General features: G+C 39.3%; 1 protein-coding gene and 1 pseudogene across 3 annotated transcripts in view; both read right to left on the bottom strand.

Moving 5' to 3' along the window:
- The window catches only part of LOC112391031 (ferritin light chain pseudogene), a 27,443-nt pseudogene extending 16,850 nt beyond the window's left edge, over positions 1–10,593 (bottom strand).
- A 458-nt stretch (positions 10,594–11,051) lies between these two features.
- GNPTAB (N-acetylglucosamine-1-phosphate transferase subunits alpha and beta) overlaps positions 11,052–13,271 on the bottom strand; it is an 80,126-nt gene continuing 77,906 nt past the window's right edge. For all 3 annotated transcript variants that reach the window (XM_024732106.1, XM_024732107.1, XM_024732108.1), the window contains one exon: positions 11,052–12,473. In XM_024732106.1, coding sequence (XP_024587874.1) covers positions 12,396–12,473 — 78 coding nt within the window. In that variant the 3' untranslated portion in view covers positions 11,052–12,395. The remainder of the gene's footprint in view (positions 12,474–13,271) is intronic.

Raw genomic sequence — 13,271 nt, 5'->3', positions numbered from 1 at the left:
GAGAAATCAGCTGTTAACCTTATGGGAGTTCCCTTGTATGTTATTTGTCATTTTTCCCTTGCTGCTTTCAATAATTTTTCTTTGTCTTTAATTTTTGCCAATTTGATTACTGTGTGCCTCAGCTTGTTTCTCCTTGGGTTTATCCTGTATGGGACTCTCTGTGCTTCCTGGACTTGGGTCGCTATTTTCTTTCCCATGTTAGGGAAGTTTTCGACTGTAATCTCTTCAAATATTTTCTCTGGTCCTTTCTCTCTCTTTTCTCCTTCTGGGGCCCCTATAATTCGAATGTTGTTGTGTTTACTGTTGTCCCAGAGGTCTCTTAGGCTGTCTTCATTTCTTTTCATCCTTTTTTCTTTATTCTGTTCTGCAGCAGTGAATTCCACCATTCTGTCTTCCAGGTCACTTATCCGTTCTTTTGCCTCAGTTATTCTGCTATTGATTCTTTCTAGTTTAGTTTTCATGTCAGTTATTGTATTGTTCATCTTTGTTTGTTTGTTCTTTAATTCTTCTAGGTCTTTGTTAAACATTTCTTGCATCTTCTCCATCTTTGCCTCCATTGTTTTTCCGAGGTCCTGAATCATCTTCACTATCATTATTCTGAATTCTTTTTCTGGAAGGTTTCCTATCGCCACTTCATTTAGTTGTTATTCTCGGGTTTTATCTTGGTCCTTCATCTGGTATATAGCCCTCTGCCTTTTCATCTTGTCTATCTTTCTGTGAATGTGGTTTTTGTTCCACAGGCTGCAGGATTGTAGTTCTTGCTTCTGCTGTCTGCCCTCTGGTGGATGAGGCTATCTAAGAGGCTTGATGGGAGGGACTGGTGGTGGGTAGAGCTGACTGTTCCTCTGGTGGGCAGAGCTCAGTAAAACTTTAATCCACTTGACTGTTCATGGGTGGGGCTGTGTTCCCTCCCTGTTGGTTGTTTGGCCTGAGGAATCGCAACATTGGAGCCTACCTGGGCTCTTTGTTGGGGCTAATGACAGACTCTGGGCAGGCTCACGCCAAGGAGTACTTCCCAGAACTTCTGCTGCCAGTGTCCTTGTCCCTATGGTGAGCCATAGCCACCCACCCCCCTTTGCAGGAGACCCTCCAACACTAGCAGGTACGTCTGGTTCTGTCTCTCCTGGGGTCACTGCTCTTTTTCCTGGGTCCCGATGCACACACTACTTTGTGTGTGCCCTCCAAGAGTGGAGTCTCTGTTTCCCCCAGTCCTGTCGAAGTCCTGCAATCAATTCCCACTAGGCTTCAAAGTCTGATTCTCTAGGAATTCCTCCTCCCGTTGCTGGACCCCCATGTTGGGAAGCCTGACGTGGGGCTCAGAACCTTCACTCCAGTGGGTGGACTCTGTGGTATAAGTGTTCTCCAGTCTGTGAGTCCCCCACCCAGCAGTTATGGGATTTGATTTTACTGTGATTGTGCCCCTCCTACCTTGTCATTGTGGCTTCTCTTTTGTCTTTGGATGTGGGGTATCTTTTTTGGTGAGCTCCAGTGTCTTCCTCTTGATGATTGTGCAGCAGCTAGTTCTGATTGTGGTGTTCTCACAAGAGGGAGTGAGAGCACGTCCTTCTACTCTGCCATCCTGGTTCCTCAAAATGCAGCATTTTATGGATTTTCAAAGTTAGCTTTCCTGGGGTTGGCTAATAAAAACCATTGTACTTTCCATTAAAAATGTAACATGTGTCACTATAATTCTACCTAATATTTATTGTTCTTGTTTTAAAAGTATTCATTCTAAAACAATTTTTAGAAGATAAATAATTTATGAAGAAATGAAATTCACTCACTACCAAGAGACAATACACAATTTTAAATTGGGAGTATTATTTCCTTTCTTCTGTACATAAGTGTATTTCCCCCCAAATAATGTAAAAGTATATTTTGACTTTTGTACACGCCTTAGTTTACTACCAGTTCTGTAATTTATTTGTTTGTATATTTTTACCTCTTTAAAATTTGGCAAGGCTTCAGGATTTTATTGACGTTGATCATACTTAAGAGACTGCCTAGTTCAAGTCTCAGGGCTAATTCTTAGAAGACCACATTGTTACTACTCCTCCATATATGTCATTTGCCCAGTTATTCCCTCTAATTACCTGGATTCCTGACAAAATGTTTTATTTTCTTTTTTTTTAATTGTTGCACATTTTATCATTGAAGTATAGGTGATTTGTAATATTGTATTAGTTTCAGGTGTACAGCATAGTGATTTGGTATTTTTGCAGATTATATTCCATTATAGGTTATTACAAGATAATGGGTATAATTCCCTGTGCTATCCAGTATATCCTTGTTGCTTATTTACTTTATATATAGTAGTTTGTATCTGTTAATCTCATACTCCTAATTTGTCCCTCCCCATTTTCCTCTCCCATTTGGTAACCACAAGTTTGTTTTCTGTATCTGTGAGTCTGTTTCTCTTTTGCTTATACATTCATTTGTATTATTTTCTAGATTCTATTTATAAGTGATATCATATAGTATTTGTTTTTCTGTCTGATTTATTCTCTAGGTCCATCCACGTTGTTGCAAGTGGCAGTATTTCATTTTTTAAGCTAATATTCCATTATATATATATATACCACAACTTCTTCATCCAGTTGTCTGTTGATGGGCACTTGGGTTGCTCCCATGTCTTGGCTATTGTACATAGTGCTGCTATGAACATTTTGGTGCATATATCTTTTTCAATTAGTGTCTTCATTTTTTCTGGATATATACCCAGGAGTAGAATTGCTGGATCATATGGTATTTCTAATTTAAAAAAAAATTTTTTTTTTTTTTTGGCCGCACCGTGCAGCATGAAGGATCTTAGTTCCCCGACTGGGGATCAAGCCTGTGCCCCCTGCATTGGGAGCATTGAGTCGTAACCACTGGACTACCAAGGAAGTCCGTATTTGTAGATTTTTGTGGAACCTCCATTCGGTTTTCCAAAGGGTCTGCACCAATTTACATTCCTACCAACAGTATATGAGGGTTCTCTTTTCTCCAAATCCAATATTTGTTATTTGTAGACTTTTTGATAGCTATTCTGACAAGTATGAGGTGATATCTCATTGTGCTTTTGATATGCATTTTTTTAATAATTAGTGATTAGCATTTTTTCATGTGCCTGTTGGCAATCTGTATGTTTTCTTTGGAAAAATGACTATTCATGTCTTCCCAGTTTTTTGATTGGATTTTTTTTATATTGAATTGTATGAACTGTTTGTATATTTTAGACACTAACCCCTTGTCACATAGTTTGCAAATATTCTCTCCTATTCTGTAGGTTGTCTTTTCAATTTGTCAGTGGTTTCCTTTGCTGTACAAAAGTTTAATTAAGTCCCATTTGTTTTTGCTTTCATTTCTTTTGTCTTAGGAGACTGATCTAAGAAAATACTGCTACGATTTATGTCAAAGAGTGTTGTGCCTGTGTTGTCTTCTAGGAGTTTTATGGTTTGAGGCCTGACATTTAGATCTTTAAACCATTTCAGTTTATTTTTGTATATGGTGTAAGAGAATGTTCTAATCTCATTGTTTTACATGTGGCTGTCCAGTTTTCCCAGCACCACTTGTTGAAGAGACTGTCTTTTCTGCATTGCATCAATATATTCTTGCCTCCTTTTTTTGTAGATTAATTGACGGTAGGTGCATGGTTTTATTTCTGGACTTTCTATTCTGTTGCATTGATCTATGTGTCTCTTTTTGTGCCAATACCATGCTGTTTTGATTACTGTAGCTTTGTAGTATAGTCTGAAGTCTGGGAGGGTTATACCTCCAGCTTTGTTCTTTTTTTCTCAGGATTGCTTTGGCAATTCAGGGCCTTTTGTGGTTACATACAAATTTTAGGATTATTTGGTTTTTTTCTTTGAAAAATGCCCTGGGTATTTTGATAGGGACTGCATTAAATCTGTAGATTGCTTTGGGTAGTATGGCCATGTTAGTAATATCCTTCCAATCCAAGAGCATGAGATATCTCTCCATTTCTTTGAATCATCTTCAGTTTCCTTAATCAATGTTTTACAGATTTCAGAGTATATGTATTTCACCTCCTTGGTTAAGTTTACTCCTAAGTATTTTTTTATGAAATTTTAAATGGGATTTTTTTAAACTTATATTTTATTATTAGTGTATAGAAATGAAGCAGTTACTGTATAGTAATCTCATATCCTGCAACCTTGCTGAATTCATTTAGGGGAGACTTTAGGGTTCTCTATAAAAGTATAATTTCATCTGCAAATAGTGACAGTTTTACCTCTTCCCTTCCAATTTGGATACCTTTTATTTCTTGTCTGACTGTTGTGGCTAGGGCTTCCAATACTATGGTAAATAGAGGTGGTAAGAGGGGTATACTTGTTTTGTTCCTGAATTCGGCAGGAAGGCTTTCAGCTTTTCATCGTTGGATATTATGTTGGCTATGGGTTTGTCGTAAATGGCCTTTATTATGTTATGTTCCCTCTATACTCACTTTGATGGGAGTTTTTATCATGAATTGATGTTGAATTTTGTCAAATGCTTTTAGAGCTGCATCTGAGATGATCATGTGATTTCTGTCTTTTGTTAATGTGGTGTATCACACTGATTTGCATATGTTGAACCATCCTTGTTACTCTGGAATAAATCTAACTTGATCATGGTAATGATCTTTTTATGTATTGGTTGGATTCAGTTTGCTAGTATTTTGTTGAGGATTTTTGCATCTATATTCAAAAGATATTGGCCTGTAATTTCCTTTTTCTGTAGTATCTTTGGTTTTGGTATCAGGGTGATGGTGGCCTTGTAGGATAAATGTAGGAGTGTTCCCTCCTCAATCCTTTTGGAATAATTTGAGGATAGGTATTAGTTCTTTTTTATATGTTTGGTAGAAGTCCCCTGTGAAGCTGTCCAGTCCTGGACCTTGGTTTGCTGAGAGTTCTTTTTTGTTTTTTTTCTTTTTTTAACAGATTCAATTTCACTTCTAGTGATTGGTCTGTTCAAATTATCTGATTCTTCTTGACTCAGTCTTGGCAAGCTGTACATTTCTAGAAATTTGTCCATTTCTTCTAGGTTGTCGAATTTGTTGGCATGTAACTGTTCATAGTATCATGAATTTTTTTCTCTGTGGTATGGGTTGTTATTTCTCCTCTTTCATTTCTTATTTTATTTGGGTCCTCTCTCTTTTCTTCTTGGTGAACGGCTAAAGTTTATCAGTTTTATTTAGTTTTTCAAAAAAAAACAGCTCTTGGTTTCATATTTTCTAATTGCTTTTTTGATCCCTATTTTATTTCTTCTCTGATCTTTATTTCCTTCCTTCTGCTGACTTTGGGCTTTTTTTGTTCTTCTTTTTCTAATTCTAGGTTGTTTGAGATTTTTCTTGCTTCTTGAGGAAGGCCTGTATCACTATGAACTTCCCTCTTAGTATATAGATATAGCTTTTGCTATATCCCAGAGATTTTGGAAAGTTGTGTTTTCATTTTCATTTGTCTTGAGATATTTTCTGATTTCCTCTTTGATTTCATTATTGACCCATTGGTTTTTTTAGTAGCATGTCATTTAGTTTGCACATGTTCCCCCCTTTTTTTTTTCTGTAATTGATTTCTGCTTTCATCCCATTGTGATCCAAAAAAATGCTTGATATAATTTCTATGCTCTTTAATTTGTTGAGGCTTGTTTTGTGACATAGTATGTGATCTATCCTGGAGAACATTCCATGTGCACTTGAAAAGAATGTGTATTCTGCTTTTTTTGGATGTCATGTCCTTGAGATATCAATTAAGTCCAACTGGTCTATTGTGTCACTTAAGACCTCTGTTGCCTTATTCATTTTCTGTCTGGATGACCTGTGCACTGATGTCAGTAGGGTGTTAAAGTCTCTTGCTATTATTGTATTACTCTCAATTTCTCCCTTTATGTATGTTAGCATTTGCTTCATCTATTTAAGGCGCTCCTGTATTGGATGTGTATATGTTAACAAGTATAATATCCTTTCTTGTATTGATCCCTTTATCATTATGTAATGCTCTTTTTTTGTCTTTCATTATAGCTTTTGTTTTAAAGTCTATTTTGTTTGATATGATTATTGCTACCCCCACTTTCTTGTCATTTCCGTTTGCATAAAATCTTTTTACCATCCCCACTCTCAGTCTGTATGTCCTTTGCCCTGAAGTGAGTCTCTTGTAGGCAGCATATTGAAGGGTCTTGTTTTTTTATCCAATTAGCCACCCTATGTCTTTTGATTGGATCATTTAGTTCATTGATCTTCTCTGTTCTTCTCTGTTCATTTCCTCTTTTTGTTTCTCCCATTGTGATCTGATGGTTTTCTTTTGTAGTATGCTTAAGTTCCTTTCTTTTTGGTTTTTGTGTACTACTGTAGGTTTTTGATTTGTGGTTACCATAGGGTTCATATATATTGACCCATAATTTTATCTACTTGCTTTAAACTGATAATCATTTAAGTTCAAACACATTCTAAAAGATCTACATAAAAAAATTTTTTTTAATGGTACAGTTACATTTTATTTATTTATTTACTTTTGGCTGTGCTGGGTCTTTGTTTCTGTGCGAGGGCTTTCTCTAGTTGTGGCAAGCGGGGGCCACTCTTCATCGCGATGTGCGGGCCTCTTACTATCGCGGCCTCTCTTGTTGCAGAGCACAGGCTCCAGACGCACAGGCTCAATAGTTGTGGCTCACGGGCCTAGTTGCTCCACGGCATGTGGGATCTTCCCAGACCAGGGCTTGAACCCGTGTCCCCTGCATTAGCAGGCAGATTCTCAACCACTGTGCCACCAGGGAAGCCCTACATTTAAATTTTTAACTTTTTAATTGAAGTATAGTTGATTTACAGTGTGTTAATTTCTGCTGTATAGCAAAGTGATTCAGATATATATATATATATATATATATACACACACACACACACACATCCTTTTAAAAATTCTTTTCCTCTATGGTTTATCACAGGATATTGACTATAATTCCCTATGCTATACAGTAGGACCTTGTTGTTTATCCATTTTATTTATAATGGTTTGCATCTACTAACCCCAAACTCCCAATCCTTCCCTCCCCAACACCCCCACCCCCTGCCTTGGCAACCACAGGTCTGTTCTCTGTGTCTGTGAGTCTGCTTCTGTTTCATAGATAGGTTCATTTGTGTCATATTTTAGATTCCACATATAAGTGATATCATATGGTATTTGTCTTTCTCTTTCTGACTTACTTAATATGATCATCTCTAAGTCCATAAAAGATCTACATTTTTTATTGCCCTCTACCATGTTTTGTTTTTCATGTCATATTTTATATCTTCAGGCTTATCCCTTTACTGTTTATTGTAGTCATAATTGCTTTTCAATTAAAAAAAAATTTTAATCTATCTACTGGCTTATTTAAGTGATCTTCAATCCTTACTACATATTTGCCTTTCCTACTGGGATTTTTCCCTTTCAGAGAAGACCCTTCCACACTTCTTTCAAGGTAGGTTGAATATTGCTGATTTCTTTATTTTTGCTGAGAGAGTCTTTCTCCAGCTATCCTAAAAGATAATCTTGTTGGGTAGAGTATCCTCGGTTGCAGGTTTTCCCCTTTTAGGACTTTGAATATATCATGTCACTCCCTTTTGGCCTTCAAAGTTTCTGCAGAGAAGTCAGCTGATAACTTAATGGGGATTCCCTTGTATATGACTCTTTTTTTTCTCTTGATGCCTTTAGAATTCTCTGACTTTTGCCATTTTAATTATGATATGTCTTGGTGTGGGTCTGTTTGCGTTCATCTTCTTGGGGACTTTCTGTGCTTTCTGAACCTGGATATCTGTTTCCTTCTTTAGGTTTGGGAATTTTTCAGCCATAATTTCTTCAAATACATTTTCAATCCCCTTCTCTCTCTCTTCTCCTTCTGGAACCCCTATAATGTGAAAGTTGGCACGTTTTATACTATCCCATAGATCTTGTATGTTGCTTTCATTGTTTTTGTTTGTTTTGTCTCTCTCTGCTCTTCCGATTGGGTGATTTCCATTATTCAGTCTTCCAGATCACTTATGTGTTCTTCTCTGTCAGTTAGTTGTCTATTCACTGCTTCTAGAGTGCTTTTTATCTCAGAAATTTAATTATCTATTTTTTTATTAAGTTCTAATTCCTTGTTAAATGATCTGTGCTTAGATTGATTCTCTTAATTTAGTTAGCACTTTTATTACCAACTTCTTGAATTCATTGTCTGGTAGACTGTCTCTGTTGCATTATTTTTTCAGGAGTTTTCTCTTGCTCTTTCAACTAAGAGTAGTTCCTCTGCCTTTTCATTTTACTTAACTTTCTCTGTCTCTATGAATTTAGGTTTAAGAGTTATCTACTGTCTTGAAGGGGTGTTTTTATGTAGGAGCATCCCTGTGTAGACTGCATGTGCCCAGTGTCTTTGATTGGAGGGCTGGATTTGATGTGGATGTCAGCCACATCTTTCCTCAGGGTATGCTGTCCACTGCCACTTTGATAGGGGGTGTGGCTGGTGTTGCTAGAGCTAGAGTCTGCACAGGATGTGAGGCGGACTTCTTCTCTGCTCAGTGGCAGGGGCAGGGCCTGCTCCCAAGTGGCTGGAGTGGATGCGCTGAGGGTCAGGCTTGAGCTGGCTCTGCTCCCTTTGTGGTTTTTTTCCTTCTCCCTGCATCGGGGCCTTTGCCCCAAGGAGGGTAGTGCAGAAGTAAGTGGGGCTTGTGTACTTAGAGAGGTTCCATGCACTGCCTATACAGGTGTCTGCAGCTCCACTCAGACGTAGCCTAAGGTCGCATCTTTTCCCTTGTTGTGGTTGTCCCACATCTAGTGCAGTGTTGTGGTGTGGAATGGGCAGGGCTCAAGCGTTTGCTTGGCTGGGGCTCATGGCATTCTGGTTGTGGGCACTGAAGCAGCTGGGCTGCTGTCAGAAGTCTGGGCTGCTTCTGTGACACTGTCTGAGTAAATGCCAGTGGCCTCTGCCACTCCACCTGGATCATACCCCAGGCCTCCCAGCCACTTCTGCATCCTAAATCAAGTCTTTTCCCAGGACCTGGCTGCGCTAGATCCAGTACCAGCTGTGGTGTGGAGTGAGGGGAGTGGGGTGTTCATTCAGCTCAAATGGGGCGTGCAGTAAGATAGCAGCCACTAGGGCAGACCTCTCTCCACCCTGTCCGAGGATGAGCCAGCACCCGTGTACTTCTCACGAGTAGGGTCTAGGCTTCTCTCCTCTGCGTGGGAGGCCCAGTCTGTGGCTCAAGCCGCTCACTCCTCAGGGCAAGTCTCTGCCCTTGCGATTTCCCCTCCCCTCCCTTGTGAGTCCCGTCTCAGGGGCACAGGTCTCGACTCAATGCTGTTTTATTTTTTGACTGTGCTGTGCAGCTTGTGAGATCCTAGTTCCCTGACCAGGGATTGAACCCGGGCCCTTGGCAGTGAAAGCATGGAATCCTAACCACTGGAGCACCAGGGAATTCTGGGGTTTTTTGTTTTCTGTTTTGTTTCCGAGCCGATGTTTTTCTTCCTATCCTACCCAACCACGTGGGAATCCCTCTTGCAGTTTCCCTTTTTGGCCCTCCGGATGTGATGTGCACTGCTTTTCAAGTGTTGGGCCAACCTGCAATCCTGGAATGGGCCCAGCCTGATCATAAAGTGTTGCTCCTTGGGAGAATGAACTAACCTGGCTTGCTAGTGTTTCGTTTGGGATTCCCATGAGGTAGACTGGCCTATGGTTTTTCCTTTCTTGCGGCAACTGAACCAGGCTTTGGTGTGGGGTTGTGTTGACCTTGACGGAAAAACGAGACAATGTTTTCCTTCTCCTTTCCACGCTCTGGAAGAATTTTGGGGGATTAGTGCTATTCCTTCCTTAAATGTTCTGACCTAAGCTGCAATCACAGTTCACTTTTAAACCCTTGATCATTATCTGTATGCTTTTTGGTGTGTGTAGAAACAGTTTTAAAAATAAACACTTGAAGAAAAAGTAGGCAAAAAAGATTTTTAATTAGAAAATGTGTCACTTTCTTAGCTAAGGGCCATGTAATAATTTCACCCTAAAGACTACACTGGAAACCTCACCCCTGACCGGGATAACAATCCTTTACATACTTTCCTCACTATCATCCTCACCACTGACATTTATCAGGCAGGAGTATTTGCCAGGCACTGTGCTGGGTATGTTGCATGTCATTTCTTCCATCCTCACCAGAAGCCTATGAGGTAGGCAGACACCAGTATTGCCTCCTACGTTTTAGAAGAGAAAGCTGAATCTTGGCAATCAGTGTCTAGGAGCGAGGACTCGAATGCCGCAAGTCGGACCGCAGAGAGTGTGCTTTTCACCTGCACATGCCACTGTGTCCTGGGGAGGCGGCAGGGCCTGGAGGGGACTAGAGAAAGAGACAAGCTGGGCTCCAGCCCACCTCTGCCCCCAACTGGCTGTGAGACCTTGGACAAGTCACGTAATCTTCCTGACCCTAGTGTCCTCGATGATAACATACAAGATGTGGGGCTTTGAAACTCTGCCTGTGAAGCCTGGGAGTTTTGGAGGCACCGCCTTGGGGTCAGGTAGGATGAGCAGCTTCCCCTCTTCTGTGTTACATCCTGGTCTTCCAGAGGGTTTCATTTGGACTGTTGGTTCGGAGGCTTTAAAATTCTGGAAGACCATTTGACGACTCGTCAGCTTCTGAAGTTCTTTTGTTCTAATGATTCTACTGACTCATTAGATAAATGATTCTATGAACATTCTGATTCTGTTATCCATCTCATTATCTATTAGGCTCTGAATAAGGTGTGGCTCTGAATAAGGTGTGGATTATATTCACCTGACCAGAAATCTCCATCACACCCAAATATTCATTTCCCTAACTTTTCTAGAATTCTTCATGCTAAGAATGATACCCAGATAACCCCTGAATTTTTACCACATAAATCCCATTTAGAACTTATTTTCCCCCATATAATGACATTCTCCAGGTTGTAATACTACCACCCTCTCCTTACACTGCTTTCCACTTAATTTCAGTTGTGTTAAGGACAGATCCTGACATTCCATGTAAGCACTCAGTGATTTCTGAATCTGGATAACGAACTCACTCCTCAAAGATTAAAAATCAAAGCAGCAGATAAAATTTAAATTTTTATGAGACTTCAATTTTTGAAATACATAACTCTTACAGCACAAACACAGTTATTTACAAGTTCTTTTTACAAAATATGTATGCCATTTTGAAAGAATACTGTTAAGATCATCATCTAAAATACCTGTCAGAGTCCAAAAAGGACACATAAAATCCACAGTACAATGACATAAATAAAACATGGCTGAACGTCAGGGCTTACCCACACATAAAAATACTAATTCTCCATCCCAGTGGTCACAGACCAATGGCCTATGGCCCAAATCCAGCTGGTGGCCTGTTTTTGTACATCTGCGAGTTAGACATGGTTTTGACATTTTTAAAGGATTGTTAAAAACAAAAGCTAAACTAAACAAAGAATATGCAACATAGACACATGTGGCCTGCAAATATTTACCATGTGGCTTTTTTACAGAAAAAGTTTCCTGACCCTTCATTATGTGAAACTGATTGAGAGCCAGCTACTGGAATATACCGATGAGTATTAAAGAAGACACCACTGTTATGGGCCACTACCACCAGCACTACTCATTTCTAAAATGAGGCACTTCTTTTTGAATATGTACATCTTCAAAACATAATTACATCTGGCAAGTAGCTCAGCTACTTAACTCTAGCCCTTTGTAATCAGGCCTCCTCATGAAATCACAGTATTCTTAGGGGCTGAAGAAAACAAGCACAAAGTATCAGATGTCAGTCACTGAGCTCATAAATAATGGTAAGTGGGTTAAGATCACATTGTTTTAAATGTTAATAATTTAGGTACTGCCAGTAGGACATGATATTGCTGCATTAGTTAAATAACGTCTATAAAAACATGTTTACACATCCCGATTCATTGTTTGCAAAAGCAAGGATAACTTAGTTAACTTAGTATGTACTTACTTTAAAAATGAGAAAAGGAAAAGAGAAAGAAACAAAAAAAAACCCAAAATGTAAAACCACAGCAAAAAGCTTTGGAATGCAAAAGACGGGGGACTCTTAGCAATAGCACTCAAGCTGGCTTAGGCTTCTCATGTTAGTTAGCTGCTCGGTTGCCATAGCAACCAGTGATGTCTCTCATCAGCGAGGCTTTTCATTAAAAGAAAGATCGGTCCACGAGCAGATGCTTTAAAAGTAAAACCAGAGCTGCTCAACACACAAATTTCCCGTGTGTTGGTTATGCAATTCCTGGTCAGTAGGCTATATTCATTCCAGAAACCGAGTATTATACTGGATGGTATTCCTTCTTCAGGCCAAGCTGGCTAAGCATTACATCATGAAGACATCTCTGATGTCCAGTTTTAAAATGCTCAGTGAATGCTGAGGTAGATTTTCAGATGAAGATCCTTTATACCTTGATTCGGTCAGGACTGGCTTCTTTGTGTATCCTCCTCCTGGGAAATATCTTCCGCTTAAGTGCAATTAACTAAAGGATGAAAGACAGAGAATAAATTTTAATTCTCCAGGTTGACAAACTTTAACTTTCTTTCTGAGGGTCTTATGACCTTAATCTTTTCCACAGTCCTATACATAAAAAACAGCAAACAAACATCATTCCTCCCCTCAAAACGAAACCAACCACTGATTTTGTTTGGCTTTGTAGGGTTAAAGTTACTCTGGTCCAAGTTTCATTTTTTTAAGACCTATAAAAACTACAGATTTTTACATAGCAATTACCACGTATATTTATTTTCACAGTGTCTGTCAAGTCTTTGTACTGAAGGAAATGGACTCTTCAGCCATTAAGATATTGTCTCTGGGTTTGAAAATGACTACATGTGTAAGTTGGAATTTTAATTTTTTTTTAAGAATTCTATCACCACTTTTTTTCCCTATACTTAGTGACCACAGCAATAATCATTGGGCATTGCCTGTATTTTCAAGTTCATGAATGGGTTGAAATACAAAAGTTCATTTATAACTTAGCAGCTTAGAACTTAGATAAATACTTCTAATAGAAACAGTTTATCCATGATACATCTGAAATAGAAAACCTGACCACCTTTATAAGAAAGTTTCAATTTCTACTGCTCCATCTTGAGGTGAAAGCAGAACTTTGCCCAAGCATGGGACCACCCTGGTCTGGATGACGAGCTGGGATTCTGGGGCAGCGGAAGAGGCAGCCCTGGCTTGTGTGGGAGTGTGCAGGAGTTAAGGAATTCGATTCAGGCAGCTGAAGAGCAGGGTGTCGGGGAGGAGAGGGGATTTACTCTTCCCTTCCTCT

This window comes from Neophocaena asiaeorientalis, unplaced genomic scaffold (genome assembly GCF_003031525.2).
Source record: "Neophocaena asiaeorientalis asiaeorientalis breed wild unplaced genomic scaffold, Neophocaena_asiaeorientalis_V1.1 scaffold418, whole genome shotgun sequence".
Lineage (NCBI taxonomy): Eukaryota > Metazoa > Chordata > Mammalia > Artiodactyla > Phocoenidae > Neophocaena > Neophocaena asiaeorientalis.
This window is presented reverse-complemented; position numbering and strand designations above follow the sequence as displayed.